Here is a 21,135-nt window from a genome sequence, read left to right as displayed (position 1 = left end):
TCTACGTATTGGTACCGGGGTCTTGTTGCAACACATTATTCTCTTGGTGATAACCACTGTTCCACCAACGTCAATGGGTGCATGTCTGGAAGAGATTCAGACCCAAGCACTATTGTCAAGTTAACTGGGCTGTCATCAATTCTACAACTGCCACAGCCTACCTGCATTAGGAAGGGTTCTAGTCCATGCTAAACTTGTGTACCAGTCTGCAAGTTCATGCAAGGACAATAGAAATCTTGTCTGAGGCAGTTAGGGCATGTGGCATCCTGAACTTACGTGACTCATCATGCTAGACTTCACTTACAATGTATGCAGAGCTGGTGGAGATGTGTGTATTGACCAAACAAGCACCCTCTGGACATCCTGATTCATTTACTATCATCCATGTACTGGTGGATGAGTCTGCAGAACATTTGCTGTGGGGTACTTTACACTCCTCTTCTTCCAGCTATATGGTTCATCAAAGAATCAACCCTCCATATAAACTTCTTGGATTTAAGGGGCATACACAGAGCACGCAAACTTTTCTCACCTCTATCGAGTGCCTGATGATACTAGTGATAAAGACAAGGTGAGTGAGGCAGTATCTTTTATTGGACCAACTTCTGTTGGTAGAAGAGACAAGCTTTTGAGCTACACAGAACTCTTCAGGTCTGGGTGATGGACAACACAACTACAATGTTGTACCTTAACAAACAGGGCGGAACAAGGTCCAGTCTTCTATGTCAGGAGATGGTACAACTTTGGAACTTCTGCATTTTGAGGGTGCAGTGCCCTCAAAGCCCGTTACCTTCCTGGGTGCAGAATGTTCTCGCAGATCACCTCAACAGGAGGTCCTTGGAAAATCACAAGTGGTCACTGAAAAACAACATAGTGCGTCTAATAGTCCAGAAATGGGGATATTCCAGTGTCATTCTCTTCACAACCAGACAAAACTGAAAATGTCCCTGTTTATTTCAGGGCCAGTCAGAGTCCAGGTTCTATCACAGATACTTTGTGGTCAGTACTGCAAATAAACTTACGTTGTGAGATGCACAGTACATAATGACCACCCAGAGAGAGTAGCATCTACTAGCCCCTGCTTGAACAGAACCTTCATATCACCTTCTGGTGACCGGCCTTTAACTTCAAGGCTTTAAGAACATAATTTCCAGTAGAGATAAATAGCTTCTTAAATATTATCCATAAGTACATTTCACAATAATTATGACAACCAGTAAGCTACTGGCTCTCAGAAGAGACCTTACATTCCACCCTTTGGTATGTAGATACTTGACCCAGGCGATCTTTGTAAACCCATATGTGCCCTTATGCCATCTTCCAGCTGGCACCACAGAGTCCATGAGTCACAGTTGTCTATTCACACATTTGTTGAACATTATTTCATCACAGTAGCTTCCAGAGCTGATGCAGGCTTTGAGAAATGTGTTCTTCAGTTTTTGTTTTAGTAGACTCCAAATTCCCACCACCTAAGGAATTCTTCTGGGGGTAATCACCTGAAGTGGAATAAATATATGCGCACAAGCACTCCAAAAAGAAGAAACCATTCCTTATCTGTACAGTAACTATGGTTCTTCAAGAGTTATAGTGCATATATATATTCCGTGAGTCAGCCTCTTTCCCCACTACTTCAGAGTCTAATGTCACAAAGATTCTGGTGCACAGGATCTGAGAGGGCTTTGTGCCCTGACTTGGAGGCACAAGGACCCTCAGGGTGCGTGTGCCATCCCAATGGGTATTGCTGACTAAAGGTCTCTGGCTCAAGTGCACACACACACACCGGAAGTGGAATACATATGTGGCCAATGCATCTCTAAGGACAACAGTTACTGTGCAGGTAAGTAACTGTTCTTATTGCAAATTTTATATCTATAATCCTCCAATACTCTCTGCTTTGAATAAAGTTCAAATATTTGATTTCTTAGACAAACGGTTCTATTTTAGATATTCCTTTCCATTTTTTTTTTGGAGATACTGCCATTGGTAACTTTTTGAAAGAGTGGAAAAGGTAGCTATAATTCATTAGTCATTTACTATTTATATTTGTTACAGACAAGATGCGTATTGGTCCTGAGATATCCTCACCTATTCTAAATTGCTCAGCAAGTGATATACTGGGAGACTCAATCTGTGCCATAATCTCATTAGATTATGATAGTATGTTAACTGTGTGTGAAAGGCTAAGTGGAAAATTACTTCCAAAAACACTTCGACAGTTTATCTGGACTGATAAACTTATAAAAGCGGATGCAAAAGTTGACAAGTTTGAAAGAATAACGTAAGTATTGATTCTTTCCTGTGTTGAAAAATATTGTGGTGTTAGTAACTGCAGCCATCTAATTCTTGGACTATTAAGATATTAAAAATAATCGCTGATTCTCTGACATGAAATTAGCCCAAATGTTCTTCAAACTGTTGAGAATAATATACCACCTTAACATCATCTTGAAATACAAGTATGAAAGAGGTTTCTCTCTGAAGTTTGTATTAACTCCCACCTCTTGGAATATCCAAGAAATGCAGAAGCAGTTTAGTGACATTTGACTATGAATTGACTGACTCCAGGATACTTTCAGCTTCTGCCTGCCTAGATCTATGTAATCACAATGTTACTTTTCATTCAAATGAGTTTTTATAAATCAACTCCTCTCCCATGGTGTAGTCACTTGATGTTCTAATATGAAACAAGAGCAGGTGTAAACAGAACAACCCACAGCAACCTCTAGATAACAAACTATGGGCCAAACCAGGCCTTGCTCAGTCAGATCTCCCCCTGAAATGGATGAGAACCTTTGCCTGTGGGGTAAATGCTTTTCTTTGCTCTGAGTTCAAGTGGCTGAAGTTGGGGCATTGGAGACCTACAGACACTGGGGCATGAGGAGGAAATCAGGCCATGGAGCCAGTTTGTAGCTGCTTGTGTAGCTCTGGAGCAGCCTTGGCCTCTGGCTCTGGCTCTGCATGTAGAGAAGTGCCCCTTCTGGCAACAGCTGGTAACTGGCTCGGTGGTAGATCTGCTTACCCCACCCATCTCTTCAACCTCCTCTCTGCCTTGCTCCCAAAACTGAGTGCACAGAGGGCTGCTGAGGATCTGGGCAGGTGAACTGGCAGGAAACCAGGTAAGTGTCAAAACCTGCCTGATTTCCATCAGAATTTTGTCAAAATCATCACATTTCTGCAGAACATTTCAATTTTGTTTAATTGGCATTTTCCAACAGAAAAATGTTCTGTTGGAAAATTTCTATCCAGGTCTACTTTCATACATCCCAAGTATTTAAAAATAAAAATAAGTCTTTTTCTCTGTTTCTTCCTTCCCCTCGTCTAAGGAAATAATTTGATTATTTTATATATGGTTTTTGTGTGTGTGTGTGCGCGCGTGTGCCCGCACGTAAATTACTGAGGGAAAACAGTTGAATATTTTGATTCTGTTCTAAAAGCTGTGAGATCAGTGATCTCTCTTATCCCTTGACAGAAAAAAATTCATAAGTCCAACTCAACTCAAAGTTCTCTCTCGTGAGTACATGAGCCACTCCCAGTTGATTGTCAGTTTAATTTTTCTGCAGAACACAGATGTTCTGGGAGGTCATAATCATGAATGGAGTGGTACTATCTCAGGAAGGTAGGGCCAATCTCATGGAGGGCTTTGACTATCATTTCATAGACCTTGAACTTGACCCTGTTGTTCAGTGAAGAATCAATACAGAAAAGTGGATTCTGATTTGATAAAGAACTGATATCTTTGAAGATGAGGGTTTTTTGGAGGCCCATGGAAAAGTCTAGTAATTACATGCTTGCATGATTTCCAAATGTAGGGCTGAATTTTGTCCCTGGTTATGCACATGCATTTCTCATTGACTTGAATGGAACTTATGTGCATCCAGCAGAGCCCAAGCAGATACATGCTGTGGGCCAGATCTTCAGATCTTGTAATTTGATATGTCTGTTTATGCCAACTGAGGATCTGGCCTTTTGTGTATGATTGTTTCCTCCCCACCCTCCATCATTTCCAGAAAGTTTGAATTTGCTGTGAAAGGGGCATATTCTAGAATGGCTCACTGGCATCATGAATGGGCATTTCTGGAACCATTGCATAAAAATATAGTAGTCTGCATTGTGTCTGAATGCTGATGTGTAGAGTGAGTATTTTGGATACATTTAGGTACCAGGTATTTTTATGTCAATTCATCTCAGTTCATAACAAGCTTTTGAAAATTATATATAATCAGGGAAATTAATCAGTGCTTCATCTTCTCAGAATTCTCGAGAGAGAAGCTAGAGTGAAGTTTGGACGAACAGTGGAGCACCAAATTGCTAAACTGAAAATTAGAAGTGCCACCCGATCACCAATTTCAGGCCTTATTGAAAATGCAGTTGTGGAGGTTAGTCAGAAAATGTAAAACCTGGCATGCTAACTGTTTATTTTTTATTCTATATTTTTGTACTCCTTGTCCTGAGCACTTCATAATGAATATTTGCCCTATGTAATAGTGATTAAAACCATATTCATTTGGTCATAGCAATACTACCATTCTGTTGCATATTTCCAAATAAGTCATCCATCCTTATACCACTCATTGCTGATGTTTATCAGGTGACTTCTGGGTTTTTCTTCTCCTATCCTTAATTGATAATCATTTTGGTAATGTTCTCCTAGTTTGCTCATTTGGTTGGTTACTGGATTCTGGAATATCATTGCAAACAGCATAGTATGATTTCAGCCAGTCCGCAAGATGAAGTAAACTTTGTCTTCTTTGCACACTTGAAAGTGATTCTTACAGTAGAGAGAAGCATACTGTTTATAGTGCCATTAAATAATTCAGTGATCTATAACTCACAATAAAACCAAACATCAGTTGTATTTTAAAAGTAATTTGCAGCATGAACAAACTAGTGATAGGTGGAACAATATTTCCTCATAAAGAAATCCATTAAGTGACATAGAACTCCCCATATGCTACTACAAAGAGCCAGATAAATCACTTCTACATTTTAAGAATGTTTCGCAGTTCGTTGGCAGATGTACATGTTTGCAGGGGAGCAGATGTGGGCACGATGACAAGAACCTTTGTGTTGCTAAATTGAAGATCAAATTAAAGAGGATGAAGAAGGTTAAAAGACAACTGTGCATCAGCAGTGCACAGTTAAAAGACCCAAATACAAAAAGTGCTTTTCAGCTTGAACTGAAGAACAGTTTCAGTATTCTAATGGAGTTAAATGAAGAAACCCAAGACATTGATACTCTGTGGGAAAACATCAGAGAGTGCTATCTAGAAAGTTCAAAGACAGTTCTAATAACAATTAAATCTAAAAAGAAAGAATAGATTAGCAATACTACTTGGCAGCTATGGAAAAGAGAAGAAATGTAAAGGAAAATCTCATGAATGATAAGTCATGTGAAGAGGCAAGCAAGTGGCAAGAAGAATACAGCGCTCTAGACAGAGAGGTTAAAAAGAATACTAGAAGAGATAAAAGGGCATATATTGACAGAAAATGTCAAGAGGCTGAAGAGGTAGCCAATCAAATAGCTAATAGGAACCTTTAGAAGTACTGGAGGCCCTATTAAAGATGCAAACGGAAAGACTTTTAGTGCAGAAGAACAACAGAAAAGATGGGCAGAACATTTTCAGTCTGTTCTAAATAGACCATGCTCAAACAAACTACTAGAAATGTGTGATGATGACCTACCACTAGAGCTTGATATTGATTTAGGAGATCTTACAAATTAAGAAGTTAGAAAAGCCATCAGTAAACTAAAAAATGGAGAGGATAATTTTACTGGAGAGATGCCCAGAGCAAGTGATGAAACAGCCCTCCAGACTTTCCTTGTGTTTTTGGATAGAATATGGAATAAAGAAAATAACCTAACCCAGTGTAAGAGAGGCCTTATCGTAAAATTGCCAAAGAAGGATGACTGTACCACCTGCAGTAACTGGAGAGAAATCACATTAGTCTCGGTGCCTGGGAAAGCCATGTGCAATAACATCCGGTAACATATCAAGAAACAAATAGACTTTGATCTTAGAGAGAAACAAGTAGGTCTTAGACCACTGAGATCATGTGCAGGCCATATTGTTGTTGTTAGACATATTATGGAACAAGTGTGGAGTGGTAAGCACCTCTTGTGATAAATTTTATAGCCTTTGCAGAAGGCTTTTGACAGCATACCCAGAGACAGTCTGGTAAATTGTGGCACACTACAAAATACCAGCAAAAATAATTAGACTAATCAAGGATCTATATGATAATGCTGAATGTGCAGTCAGAGATGGTGACAGTATCAGCCAATGCAGTGACAACTGGAATAAGGTGAGGGTGTATTATGTCCCCACTATTGTTTGCACTGGTCATTGAGGAAAGTAACCACAGAAGGCAACCAAGGAATTTTATGGACAAATGATAAAACACAATTGGATTACCTCCTTTTTTGCTGATTTACATTGTCCTACTTAGTTCAACAATTCACTTAATGGAAGAGAAGACCTAGCTTTTGGCAAATATAGCAAAACAAGTTGGTTTGTTCATCAACAAGGGAAAGATAAATATGGCTATGAGTGTCTCAGAAATTACCATTAGTATGGACAAAGGAACACTAGAAGAAAAGTAATTTTATTAATCTATGGAGTTAAATGTGCAATGATGATGACACTATGCTAGATGTCAAGCAACGAATATGAAAAGCAGCAAACAACTTCAATAAAATTGAAAAGTTTTGGAATAGTTAGTTGCATGATTGGCTCTGACACAAAACTATTTTTAACACTTCCATCATGTCTGTCTGCCTTTATGGACCAGAGTAATTGAAATCTACAACAAAATTCATTGCTAAGATCGAGGCATTCCAAAGATATAGCTATAGCTATAAAAAAATACACGTATCACTGCATTGAAAAGAGTATCTTGCAACATCAGAATTCCAAGTGGAGTAAATCTGGAAATTAAATGAGGATGGACTTATTTAGGACATGCTTTAAGAAGGCCACCAACACAATTTCCACAACAAGTGATAATATGGAAGAGAAAAAGAGGGAAACCTAGAGAAACATTTATCCCTAACAGTATCAAAAGAAGCCATATCCATCAACATGACACTGAGAAGCCTGAACAGACCAGCACATTGCTGAAATAAATGGCGGAAACTGGTTGACATCCTATTATGCACCTGAGAGCGCAAGAGGATAAAGAAAGAAGAGAAAATATGCATGACTATTTCAAAGGTTTATTGTGAAAAGAAATATTAGGTGATTCAATGAACAGGAAGTTAAACTCCACGCCACTAGGTGACAGCTCAGGCACAGCCCAAACAGATGACACTGTGCATGCACTTAATGAGACCAGTGGTTTTCAACCTGTGGTCTGCAGATCTCTGGGGGTCTGCAGACTATGTCTAAGATTTCCAAAGGGTTCTGCACTGCCATTTGAAATTTTTTCAGGGTCCGCAAATGAAAAAAATGTTGAAAACCACTGAATTAATCTACCATATTCTTGTGATGGTAAATATTTCTTCCAATCTGGTATTCAGCCATTGCTTTCTCCAAAGAATAACTTCCTTCTTCTAGAGCTGTTGAGGGCTGTAAAGCTGTGACCTTTTTTTTAGTATTTAAACCCTAGGTTTACATCACACAAAGTTAATATCAACACAGTTGAATCCAATTCTTTAATGGTTAGAGCTTGTACATTCTGACTGAAATAAATATCAAAATGAAATTGCATTTACTTAATTTATTTTATTCCTTAAAAATATTTAACATGTTTCTTTCCTTCCACCCAACAGAAATATGAAAAGACACCCTGCATGCATTCTTTTGCCACAAATGAACAAATGATTTCAGAGACCAGCAAAACCTTAAATGTCCTCTATGTTTTCAATGGCACGTATGAACCCTACCTAATCTATTGGCTTTTTCCTTTGCAAATGGCATTTAAGCAAATAATGCCTACAGGTAACTAAATTAGATCACATAAAATTGCTGTAGACCTAAATCACTTTTCTTAGGAGTTGATCAAGAATCCTCAGGGCTTTGACAAAGATATTTTCACTATTCTATAAGCTAATCGATATTTTAATTTTTAGCTGAACATCCCTATGAATTGGCTATGTACCTACATTTCCTACATCAAAACTTATTCCCATCATGGACAGAAATCTTTGCAATGGCTGAGTGGATGATGAGCCTCCTGGAGAGAGAGGATACTGAATTCTTCACTCATCTTCAGCAGTGTTTCAGAAAGAATTTTGCAGTTGACCCAAAAGTATATTGATTTTTTTTAAGCTATAGAGTCTTTTATATTGACACTACTTGCAGAAGTTTAAAATAAAATGTTTGCTGTAGTAAAAGTCAGTATATGGAATAAAGTTATACTTTTAAATATGATTTAGTAAAATTATTAAATGATCTTGAAATATACATAGACAGCTTTTTATCTCTAGGGATAATGTTTCTGATTTTTCCATATTATAACATATCCCATCTAATATACTCTCTTTTTTTTTTCTTTGCAGGATTTCCTGGTGGAGTTGATAGTTCGAGAAAGAGAGAGAGCTCAAAAACTCTACACCGCCACAGACAGATGTGAGCAAAACAAATATCTAACCAAGGAATTGCTGGCAAGCCCAGTCATTTTCCTCAGAAAGTGGATGGGTGAAGTAAGATATCCTAATTTATGTAAATGAATTTTAAAAAAAATGTGGAGATTGATTCTTGACTCACTACACTGTTGTAAATCAGAAGTGACTATCAAACCAGATAGAGTTAAACTGGTGTTAGTGAGAAAAGAATCAGGTCCACTGTTTGTTCTGGTTTTACAAAACCAAAACATTTTAATTTACTAAATGAATGTATATTTCCACTATGGAAAAATAGTGTAATAGAAAGATAAAAAAGAAACAATAGAAAAATGGAAAATAATATTTTGCTTTCTAATTTTATAAAGATTTCTTTCTTCTTATTATTAACAGATTTGCTATAGTCTTTAAAACTTGGAACCTAAATCATATGACACGTTTTCTTTAAAAATCAAGTCCCCTGTTTTGGTTTCTTCTCCACGTTATATAAATCTATGTCTGCTCAAGAGCAGCTGTAAGCAGTGGTTTACCTACATTATTTTTATTAGACTTTAACCTTTATACTGAGGAAACAAAATCTTGAGTTGTTTATTACAACTACATCTAGAATATTAAATTAAAGTTTATATTCTTCAGCCACTAGTAAAGCCACAAATGAGCCAGTGGAATAAATATTAAGATATGAGCCACTTTAAATTAAAACTGAAGGACCAGTTACTCATCTAGTATAAATGCGTACAGTTTCTCTGACTTCAGTAGAGCTGTGATCATTTACAGAAGTTGATGATCCAGTTCAAAAAAACTAGTGGTGAAAGTCTCCTTTCAGTAACACTAATTGCACCTGCACTAGTTGTTGTTATTATTATTTAATGTATGTTACCATAGCATTTAAGAGCCTGAGTTATGGACCAAGACCCCATTGTGCTACATTCTGGACAAACATTGCCCACCTACCCTAGCAATCTGAAGCTTGTTTCTGGGTATCATTGAACCATACAGGTACCTGTGTGAGTAGGAAGAGAAAGATTTGGTGTTGTTTTTATAAATTAGAAATTGCCAATATATTTTTAATACAATACATTTCATAATTTTGTGTAGGGCTTTGTGAGTATACTGGATTTTCCTGCAGTGTTGTTGATTTGGGATCAATTGTACATGCAAGATTGGAATCAAAAGGTGATGGAGAATTTCTGTCTCTCAATCCTTATGCTATTAAAGGATTCACTAATGGCTGCCAATGATTATCCAGCTATAAGAGAGGTACATATAACAATGCTTCATGTTACCTTTCAACTAATTATCTGTTCTGTTGATAAAAATAATCACCAAAGATTTGGTGTTTTTATTTAAAGATTTTTTAAAATAGTTTTTCAAGAACATTTCATTCCTTCAAAGCAGAAAATTCCATCGGAGTTCCCTTATTGTGATGCACATTTTTATTTACATAATTTTTTGAGATTTGCGAGTAAATTATGGGCAAAATTGTGTTCTATTTCACCTACACAATCTTACTGACTTCAGTGGGGCTGCATAGCCATAACTGAGAACCAAATTTTGTCTAAAGTGTATTAGTCCAGGTCTGGGGGTGTCAATACTTCCCTTGAATTATATGCTAAATTTCCATTTAACATTAATGGGAGTACTGCATCTACAGAATATGGAGAATACACCCTGCAATGTTCGTTAGCATCAGCAATTGCATTGTAGGTTGCAGCAAAATGTTTCTCATTAAGGCCCTAATTCAAAGCACTTAAGCACATGTTCAGCCTTAAACGCATACTTAAATCCATCCCTAATGAGCAAAGCACTTAAGCTTATGTTTCAGTCCTACTGAAGTCAAATTACATTTACACCAACTCTAAGGGATTGCGAGACCAGTGTAAAAGGTTCAGCTGAGATTTGGGCCCCTATTTTGATTTGTTTGGCTTTTTTAAAAACAAAATCTAAATTTTTAGGTCTATAGCTAATTAAGCACCCCTTTAAAAGGTAAAAATCTTGAAATTCCTACTAAAAATGAAGAAATTACTAGAGTAAATGGGAATTGTTGATTTTTATTGGAAAACAAAAATAAAGCCTTTTTGAATGAGTGCAGTTTAGGCTGTAAGCAAAATAATGAGCATAGGAAATAAAGTCAAGGCAGTTTTCTGTGATTATAGTGCATACTTAAAACATATTTTTTAACAGCAAAAAAAACTTTACTTCCTGCCAGGAAACCGTCTCAGAATCCATAAAATATTAACAGATCTGTTTCATGTATAGTAGTGAAAATTCTATATTTTTTCTTTTCAGGTGTTTTTGTTCTATGGTTGTCATCTTCTTACAGCTGATATTCAAAGGGCCTGGATTCATCTTCAGCAAGGTGGTTTACCATCTGACATCCCAGGGCTTAGCAGGCAGAACCAAAGGTCGAGAACTTCCCTTGCTTTACAGATACAAGATGTACTGATTGGAAACACTTAATGAGACCAGTGGTTTTCAACCTGTGGTCTGCAGATCTCTGAAATTAAAGGACTGCCTTTAAAAAAAAAAAAAAAACCCTTCATAAAACTGTATTGAACACTTTGTAGGCCGCCTGGTAGGGCCCCAATTCAGCAATGTACTTAAAGCACATGCTTTACTTTAAGCAAATGAGTTGTTCTTTTGTACTCAGTTGAACTAATCATGTGTTTAAAGTTAGGCAAGTGCTTAATTACATTGCTGAACTGGGGCCTAGTTTGTTAACCTGCCATATATATTCAGCAGACTTGGTAATATTTCTGTTGTAGTTAAAAGTTAAATGTAGCTGAAGGCACATACTGCTGTGAGTATCTAAGTGCCTAGATAGATAAAATAGCCTAGCATTAGCACTCTGAACCACCAAACAAGAAAGCTGTTTTCTTACACCACAGATCAAAGGAAGCTGTATGCACTGTGTAAAGGTAGAGCAATCCTCTGTGTGTGTTGGGGATGGGTGAGAAGGAGGCTTCTGCAGTGACTTCTCTTATCTAATTTTATGGACATTATTGATAGCCTTCAAAAGGAACCTCATCCAGACTGTCTTGACTGGAGATTTGCAGCTAGAATGCATGCCTTAATTGGGGAAGAAAGGTTAAAGGAGGGAGTATCCTCTGCATTCCATCTGGGACATGTCTGACCTACTGGAAAGAAAACAAAACATAAACTTAGAGATAACTAACACAGATAGACTCTCAAGTGTTCAAAAAATGCTCAGGCCCTCTGAAGTAGTGAGACTTGCAGGTTTGCATGTCATTCCTACCTTGTTATCACAATATCGGGCAGTCATAGTCTTGATGCTGTGTTTTTATTCTTGGCAGTGTTGCTTTCAGGTGCTGTCCTAAGGCTATATCTACACTTGAAAGCTTACAGCGGGCAGCACAGCTGTAGCAATGCAGCTATGCCGCTGTAAGATTTCTTGCGTAGCCGCTCTATGCCGATGGGAGAGAACTCTCTTGTTGACATAATTAAACCATCTCCAATGAGTGGCGGTAGCTATGTCAGTGGGAGAAGCTCCCTCTGACGGAGTGCTGTGCATACTACCACTTAAGCCAGTGAAACTCATGTTGCTCAGGAGTGTGTGTTTTTTTTCATGCCAACATGAATGATAGTGTAAACATGGACCTAAGAGCACTGTCAGATTCATGTGGGCATACTCACATATTTCAGAGGAACAGTGCATATTATAATGTTGACCTACCCCCTATTGTGTTACTCCTTCCTACATTTCTTCAGTCATAGGATCTTCCTCATAACATTTGGACATTGAAGGGTTGTATGAAACAGTATCTCATTTGACTCATAAATTAGGGAGGGTAATACTAAATCTTTCATTTATAATGAATATTTTATATCTAGAAATGCCTTCTATATGGTATGTGGAAACATTTCTAATATAAATAGATAGTTGGGTTGCTTTGTTTCTTTTTGTAGCAGTCAACAAAATACTTTAATGAGCAAAAGTATTTCAAATGAGAATTTAATTCAGATTGTTGCTTATTGCTATATTCACTGAAAGTAGGGAATTAAATTATGAATGTTTATATGTGCAGGCCGCTTGCTGATCTGTCTCCAAGGCTCAGTTCAATGGAAGGTATGTAGCTGTTTGTGTTGAGGCTGTTATTTGAGCATGCCTTTGGTACCTAATAACTTTTGTATCATAGGCAAGATTTCAGATATAATGAAAAGCACAGCTTACTTCTAAAAGTTTATTTAAACCTTCTGTTCTCACCAAAAATATTAGAAGAAAGTGTCTTAGGCCCCAGTCCTACATCCTGATGGTGCTCCCCACCGGGGTTCGCCTGTGCCAATCAGATTACAGGATTAAGTCCTTAATCTTTGTTATACTGTTCCTACCAATAAATGCTGGAATTTTGCAATATATGCATTTTTCAAAGGAATGCATAGAAGGAATTATTCTTCTTTAAAACTGGAAAAGTAGCATGCATTTTAGTGAAATGTGAAGGAAATGTTTTAAAAGATGTGGAAAAGACAGTCAGCTATTGTGGTTTAAACTTGTTTTCATGTAAAAGTTTGCAGAAGAGTAGAATGGTCCTGAATATTCATCAGATTTCTCTTTTGTTTTAGTCCTAAGAAAATAATGTTCCATGTAAATAGAAGATTTCTGCAAAATTCAGAATTTTCAGTGTAAATTTGTTTTTGAGGATTTTAAAATTTTGCCGAGAATCCCAGATTTTCTACAATGGCCTCTAATTTTGGATACTTTAATTTCTGCATTCTCACAACTAAGTACTGATTTTTTAAAGTTGCTGAGCACCCACAGCTTCCATTGATTTCAATTTGAGGTGTGAGGGCTCAGCACATCTGAAAACTGGTCCAAGGCTCCCATAATTGAGGGACCTGAACCCAGTGGCCACTTTTGAAAATTTTGGTTATATTTTGTGTTTTACTGATAAATGTATTGGGTGAAATTCTGGCCCCATTGACATCAAAGGCAAAACTCCCATTGACAGTAGTGGGGCCAGATTTCATCTCTAGAGCTTGATCCTGTGGGTCATATCAGGCAAAGCTCTTGTTGAAGTCAAGCCAGATGTTTGCATTTTTTTAAAATGCAAAAACATTATCCAGTTCTGTGAAATGTTAAGTAATCTTGCCTCTCACTATATGCTACAGTATGAAAAATCTTTCATCTCGTCATCCTTTTACTTAAAACATTATAAATCAAAAGTAATTCTATTAAAATCAGTGGAATTACATTGGTGTAAAACTGGTGTGAAAGGAGAATCAGACCCTTGAGTCTTTGGCTCCCTGAACAGATGAAAATAGTTGTAATTTCTGCTCACTGCACAGGAGGGTGCTCATCTTCTGTGTCCCTCTACAGGAAAGAGGGGCTTCTGTGATCTGTAGGTGGTTCCTAGAATAAAGTAGTGGTCTGAACTGGTATTTTCTTATAGTTGCATAGTAACACTGATAGTAGCTGTTAAAATAGTTATTTCTAATATGTGAAGCTGGCAAGGAGACATTTGGGAGTGGTGGGTTAATTGCTGCTATGGGAGATGCAAACAAAGGTATATAGGTCAGATGATGTATCATAATGACAGTACGCTATGTAAGATATTAGAGTTCTCTAGTGAGCATGTTTTAAAAAAATGTGGGTGAATCTACAGTACAATTTTTCTTTCAAGTTTTTCAATAACAAAAAATCTTCCCGTCTGTGTAAGGGCCTGATTCTGTAAACCCTTACATTTTACAAGTCAGAACCATTAAACAGGGAAAGAACTCATAGACAGAGCAAAATTCTATCTTTTGATACACACACACACACAGGGTTCTCAGCCTAATCCAATAGCTATTAGAGTTAATTAAAAGTGTTCCACTGATGTTAATGGAGCTTGGATCAGGCCTTAATCCTGACCAAAACTTCTGTATGAAAAGATTGGATTGCCCTGTTTATGGAATTCATATAAGTTTTTTTGTGTAAAATAGACATTACCCAAAATCTTACCATTTCACCTTGCAGCTAGAACCCATTCTGTGGTTGTGAAATGATATTGTATCTTTCAGTATCTGAGACTTAGAAATGTTACTTAATGAATTATTAGTAATGATCTACTATATTTGATACTTCGTAATTCAACCTTTGTGATTTTCCTTACAGCAAGAAGAAAGCAATTTCTGTTCTTTAATTTAATAGGTAAAAGTGTAATATACTTCTGTTTGGGCTCAGAAGCCACCAAAGGCTCTGATTAACCTAATTTATAATGAAGGACCAAACTATTTAAACATTACATTGGCTAATTACCTTTGGTGTAATTTGTTTTGATAGCTGGAAAGGTTTCTCTTGGCTTCCAGAACATCTTGCCAGTTGAAGTGAAGGATGTTTTACTGAAGCTAGTTTTACCAGTACCACAGGTTGAGATATCACACACTGTAAGTGGTAATTTAATTATACCTTGTATGTACTGACAGGGATTGTGATAATCTTTACTTTACAAAAGAAAAAGGTTTAGTGCTCTTTTTATTGAGACTATTTGTCGTCAAGAATGTTTTTTGACTGAACAGAGACCGAAACAAATCAACAGATAAAGAGGAATCTGTTATTAATTAATGTTACATACATAAGAAAAACCTTAGATTGTGATTGGTTGAAAATTGTCATGTGAAGACTCAGTAAATTTCTATTGTTTACCTCTTCAGAAGTTAATAAAATTGAAGTCTTTTCCAGTTAGACCACTTATGCAAATAAATACGCTGTGACTAGCTGAAGAAAATTAATTGAAAGCTATTATTTCACCTCGCAGGAGGATAATTATTTTTTTTTTATCCTCTTGAGTGCATCTGTCTTTTAGCTTCTAAGGAAAAACTGTTACCTCATTGAAATGCATTACCATTATGGAGAGATTTTCCAGATGTTCTGATGAAGACTCTCAGAAAATCAGTAATAAAACATATATTGGGCCAAATCTTCTTTTGCCAAACTGAAAAGGATTTGATCCATTAACTTCAGTACATTGTATATTTGCTTCACTCTAAGTCAATATTTACCTCTCTGGTCAATAAAGTTTGTTTTTCACCGTAACAAAAGTCAATATTTACTTATTATTTTAGTCCAGTGACAATGTACTAAACTGTTTTTCTAGCAGTTTGGAGTCTTTCATTTCTTTTGGAAAAGAGTTTGGTTTAGCAGATGTCTGTTACTTTATTACAAAGCCTTTCCCACAACTGGAGGAATTTGTCCAGCATATAATAAACTTTAACAGGATTATGAGCACAACAGTTTACAAGCACAAAAAAGAATAAATTAGAAAAATGGGTAAACTGAATAAATATAGTACTGAATTAAGCAATGATTGCATAACCCCATTGAGTGGGTATTATTCCTTGTTTGCATTTTAAGATCGCATCTTCTCTGATTTCCATGGATCTGAAATGCCAAACCACATAACAAATATTTATGGCCAGATCCTCAGACTGTTAATTCTCCTTCAAAGTCAATAAAAATGTGCAAGTTCATACCGGCTAATGATCTAACTTTATATATTTACTGATTTGAATTATCAGACTGAAGGAGAACTGCAGAAGTTTAACTGTAAGTAGACTTTGGCCCCTAACAATATTAATGGGAGTTACTGCTGGACAAATCCTTCATACATCCTGAGAAAATGCTTCCCTTCTTTAATAAACACTTAATTCTGTGCACATCCCAAGTTCCCACAAAATCAGCAGGAGCGTGGGTTGCATATGAATTGGAAAAGTGAGTAATTTTTCTGAAAATAATTTTACAGGTTGAACCTCTCTAGTCTGGCACCCTCGGGACCTGACCAGTGCCGAACCATTTTCAGAAAATAATTATACAGTATTGTAGCGAGTTGGTCTCTTTTTTTATTTTTATCTCACTGAGGCGAACAAATGGAAGAATGCTTGCAATGCCGCCTAGCCAAGGCTTACTGGCTTTCTTCATAACAAAGTGTTAGTGTTGTTACACAATTTTACTGTATTGGCATAAGGAAATAATTAGATAAAGCATAAAATAATATGAAAAAGAAATGGATAATAATACAGGTAAACCTATAATTTGCTCACCTAAAATGATCCCTGAATTCCGCTTCCAAAGTGATGTGACAGTAACGGCTAACTCAAATTACATTTGAGTTACATCTGGGGTCTCTGTTGTAGGTATATCCAGGGTAGATGAAGTGGAGGCAATGGGATTTTCGACTGTAGAGTGCTGCTCACTGCTCCTCTTCGCTACCTTTCACCAATCTTCCAGCTTGGCTTGCCTCATTTATTTTGATTTTTCATTAATTAGTTTTTCTCGTATCATGTAGAGAGATGCGATCTCTTGCTCAGAAATGAAATGTCTTTGCTCCAGTCTTTCTATTAAATTTGTTGCCAACTGAATGCATTTATCGATAGAAATTTTTTCTGCGACATCCTCGTTATCATCTACATCACCATCACTGGCTCCTTTGTTATCTTTGGTTTTTCCCTGCTGTACCATTTGCACAATTTCTTCATCTGTCATTTGATTAGCAATTGGTGCATCTTTGTTGACTTCCATCCAGTCTAGTAAATTTTCCTCTCCCAAATCCTTGGCCAGCTCAAGCACTACAAGGTGGGACATACCACTGGCATACTCCATTCACTCACTAACAATGTTTTGGTTTTCAGACACTTGAAATCCAGTGAAATTGGACTCATCATTGACGTCAGGACTGTCCTCAAACATTAAGGCTGGCCACAATTTGTACCATCCATTCTTCAGACTAGATGGAGTTACTCTTTCCCAGGCTCTAGCTAGTGTCCAAATCATATCCTTGAGGTTAAATTTTTCCTAAATGTCAAACTCTTCTCATCATTAAGTGATACTAGCAATTGGTGCATAAACTTGGACCTGTACATACACTTCAGGAATTATAAGATACGCTGATCACAAGGCTGAATCAGTGAGGTGCAGTTTGGGGGTAAATACAGTCCCACCACATTATCTTTGACAAGCAGCTCTGCTTTAGGGTGGGCAGAGCAATTGTTAAGAATCAGCACAATTTTGCACTTCAGATCCAGACATACTGAGGTGCAATGGGCTCTTGCCTCCAGTACAAAATATTTCTCAAACCACTCGAGACATAGATTTGTCATTATCCATCCCTTTTTGTTGCCAGGGTATATCGCTGGGAATTTTTCACCCTTTTGAATGCCCTTGGGTTCACACTCTTTTCAATAAGCATGAGCTTGCATTTGTGTGTACCTGCTGCGTTGCTACAACCAAGGACAGTTACCCTGTCCTTCAACTCCTTCGTACCAGATGGTGGCTCCTCTGCATCTGTAGCCAACATTTTTTTAGGCATACAGTGCCAATAGAGAGCAGTTCCATCGACATTGTATACCTGCTCTGGGGATAACTTCTCATTTGCAACTAACTGTGCAAATTCATCAACGTACTTAGCGACAGCTTCTGTATCTGCACTTCTTTTTTCATCGCACACACGATGTAGACTAATGCCGGGCCTGTTTTTTAATTTTTGAAGCCATCCTTGGGAATAGTCACACTCATGCTACAGGTTAAGTTCTTTGTGGAATATTTTTGCTTGTGCCATCATCATCTTGCCTAAAATGCTAACACTATCATTCCTACGAAGCTTGAACCAATGTATAAGTGTACTATCTAAATCACTGCTTTTCCCCTCCATCAGTGTCTTACGAACACTCATACTTTTTTTACTGTCACTTTTGGCAAAAAAATTAAGGATTTGATTCTTTTGCTTCTTCAAATCATACACTGTAGATGACCCTACATTGTAAAACTCGCACAAGGCACTTTTCCAATTTCTGCAACAATTCCACCTTTACTATATCAACATTGACACTAAGATCATGCTGGACCACAGATGTTGCCGGTCCAAAGAGTGCTGAACTAGAGAGGTTCAATCTGTAGGTACATCCCAGAATGGAGTTTTGGTCCCTGCAGTGGATTCTCACAGTGACAATGATGCAAAGTAATTGTTTTTGTTTCATTCATTTCATATTTCTTTTCTTTTCTTTTTTTTTTAGGAAACTTGGTTGAAAGAGTTTGACCCTCTTGCTGTGGAGTTAACAGTTTCAGTATTTTATGGCCTTGAAAAACTGTGTTCCAAGACTAGCTCTTTTAAACCCTCTCTTCTACAGAAAACCAAAGGAAAAACAGCAAAAAAAAGTGAAACCACTGAATTTACTGTTCGGTTCAATGGTATGAATCTTTTAGTCTATCATCTGTTGGTATGCATTCTATTTTGTTGTTGCACTTAAAAAAAAAGATTTTGAATATTTTGCAACTCTTTTTGATCCTAGCATAAATATTTTAAGTTCAAATATATTTAGTAGATTTAAAAAAAAACCAAACACAAAACTTTCAATTGATTCATGGTGAGCCATAATAGGTTCCCTTTGTATGATGTTATCATGTTGGTCTTTACTTCCCTTCAGTGTTTTCAACATAAACTTAAAAAGTCTTGTTTAAAGTGTCTCATCCAGTGGTGGATGAGAGTTAACTTGGGGTCCTCCAAAACCCTTTGTATTATCTATGAGCAAGTCTTCACTTCAAACTTTAATCAGCCTATGTTAGGTGGCGGTCGACTTACAGCCACTGCAGTAATGACTGCAGCGGTTCGTGTCCACGCTACCCTCCTCTGTGGGTGATACGGATTCTCACCAGGAGCACTTTCACTCCCTTAAGAGGAGGGGCAGTGTGAAGGGCTGAGAGCCCGGCCTCTTAGCTCCTTGCACAGCTCCCTGCCAGGAGCCTGGCTGCCCCCTGGTTCCCTGCTCCCTGCCAGGAGCCCAGCTGCCCCCTGGTCAGACAGACTCTTCTTCTCAACCAGAGTTACCACTCACCTGCCTTATACTAGGGTCAGGGTGGATTAAGTCAAAGTGTGCCTTAGCTCCACCAGCACTATGGAATCTCAAACACATCCATTTGTTTCCCATCAAACATATTCAAAAGACAAATAGAAACATTAAAAACTGCAGCCTCAACATTTTATTCTGAGCAAAACAGGTTGTTTTCTCTCCCACTGTGTATCATCCCCACTCCTGAGCTACCACGTTTGCCTCCCATCCACAAACAGGCTTTGCAGGCCCCTTCTTCATATATGGTGGTCATATCACCTGTTTCCTTATATCCGTAGACAAATATTTTTATTTGTACATTACTGGGTATTATAATTTGGCTGTATGTTTTCTGTAAATTAAAGAACATTTTTTTTGAAGCTAGTGGAGTTATGCCAGAGATCTGTTTGGCTGACTATCTCTCATTTCTTTTCTTCATCATTTCCTTTCCTCCTTACTGCTTTTTCTTCTCTTCTCTCCTGATTTTTCTTGCTAATATTTGCTCTTTAAGGCTTTTATCCTTTCACCTCTCCTCTATCTTCAAGGCATTTCCTTCTGTTCTAATTTTTTATCTTTGCAGTTTTGTATTTTCCCTCCTGTATGGCCCCTATCAATTTTTCCTGTTAATATTTTTTTCTTTCCTATGTGATACTTTGCTGTGTCTTCTCCCTTCCTTTAGTCAAAATTCTTCCCTTTCTATTAGCCTCCTCAGCCTCAGGTTTTGCCCCTGGAAGGAAGGATAGTCCAGTGGTTAGAGTACTGGCTTGAGCCGTGGGGAAACCCAAGTTCCATTCCTGCTCTACAACAGCAATCCTATGGTATTTTGGTCAAATCACTTAGCCTCTCTGTCCTTCATTTCCCCATCTGTAAAATAATATTTTTAATAATAAAATAAAGAATGTGAAGCTCTTAGGTACTAGGATAATGGGAGCCATATAAGTACCTTAGATAGAGATGGGAGTGACAAGTGAGTGGGCCCTGTTGGTCCACCTACATTCTCTTATCTTTCCTCTAGCTTCAGTGCTGCCTGCAATATGCTATTGCCATCTGCAGCGGGGAGAAGTGCCTCAGCACCATCAGTGAAATCAGATCTGTGGTAGTGGCCTAACCTCTTCCTGTTTTGCCAGAGTTATAGTGCTGGAAGAAAGAGACCATTTGCTCCTAACCCTGTCAATCCACTTTGTGCACAAACCTGGGTCTTCTCTAAGTGATGGGCTCATATTGGAGAAAGAAATATGCTTCCCCTAAATCTACTCCTCTTCACAGCCGAGGCAGCAGATGCTCAGTGGCCTTGGATTCTGTAGTTTCTGGTCTTTTTGATTCTGTAAAAATTCTATCCAGCCTAGCCTGTGTCCAGGTTCCATCCATCCCCTTTCAAAAGGGGTACTGCTCCCCTACCAATTCTTGCTAAATGGCTGTCTCATAAATGGGCAGCTAAATTAAAATGTCCTTTTTAAAAGGGAATTAATGAGCATGTGTGGAGGCACTGAGGAAAGGAGAGTTCCTGTCCTCTACTAGTTACAGGACCAAGTTTTTCATGTAAAGGAAAATGTTATTTGATATGAAAATTTTGTCAGCTTAGATAAGAGACAAAATTATTGAATTTTGTGATTCTAAGAGCCTTTATAGTCTTAAAAAATCCTCTAGATGATGGTTTCTTTTAATGTAATCATCTAGTTAAAGCTATGATCTCCCCCAGCTGTTGATATATGCTTCAGTGGAAAGACAGAGTCAACTTGCCCTTTGGTTGCTGGAGT

The 21,135-nt window shown here is 37.6% G+C and overlaps 1 protein-coding gene across 7 annotated transcripts in view; it reads left to right on the top strand.

The window, feature by feature from the left end:
* The window catches only part of LOC120387279, an 80,515-nt gene that overhangs the window by 13,774 nt on the left and 45,606 nt on the right, over positions 1 to 21,135 (top strand). For 5 of the 7 annotated variants that reach the window (XR_005590095.1, XM_039507761.1, XM_039507763.1 and 2 more), the window contains 10 exons: positions 2,053 to 2,278; positions 4,253 to 4,376; positions 7,769 to 7,937; positions 8,069 to 8,247; positions 8,498 to 8,641; positions 9,659 to 9,820; positions 10,850 to 10,965; positions 12,607 to 12,647; positions 14,841 to 14,944; positions 18,566 to 18,740. Coding sequence is in view for 6 of the 7 variants with exons in the window: in XM_039507761.1 (XP_039363695.1) it covers positions 2,053 to 2,278; positions 4,253 to 4,376; positions 7,769 to 7,937; positions 8,069 to 8,247; positions 8,498 to 8,641; positions 9,659 to 9,820; positions 10,850 to 10,965; positions 12,607 to 12,647; positions 14,841 to 14,944; positions 18,566 to 18,740 (1,440 nt within the window). In the remaining variant the exon portion in view is untranslated. The remainder of the gene's footprint in view (positions 1 to 2,052; positions 2,279 to 4,252; positions 4,377 to 7,768; positions 7,938 to 8,068; positions 8,248 to 8,497; positions 8,642 to 9,658; positions 9,821 to 10,849; positions 10,966 to 12,606; positions 12,648 to 14,840; positions 14,945 to 18,565; positions 18,741 to 21,135) is intronic. The other 2 variants (XM_039507762.1, XM_039507764.1) reach the window with 2 other exon arrangements.

Source organism: Mauremys reevesii, linkage group 20 (genome assembly GCF_016161935.1).
Source record: "Mauremys reevesii isolate NIE-2019 linkage group 20, ASM1616193v1, whole genome shotgun sequence".
Classification (NCBI taxonomy): Eukaryota; Metazoa; Chordata; order Testudines; family Geoemydidae; genus Mauremys; species Mauremys reevesii.
Note: the sequence above shows the minus strand (reverse complement) of the source record. Positions and strands in the feature narration are given on the sequence as shown.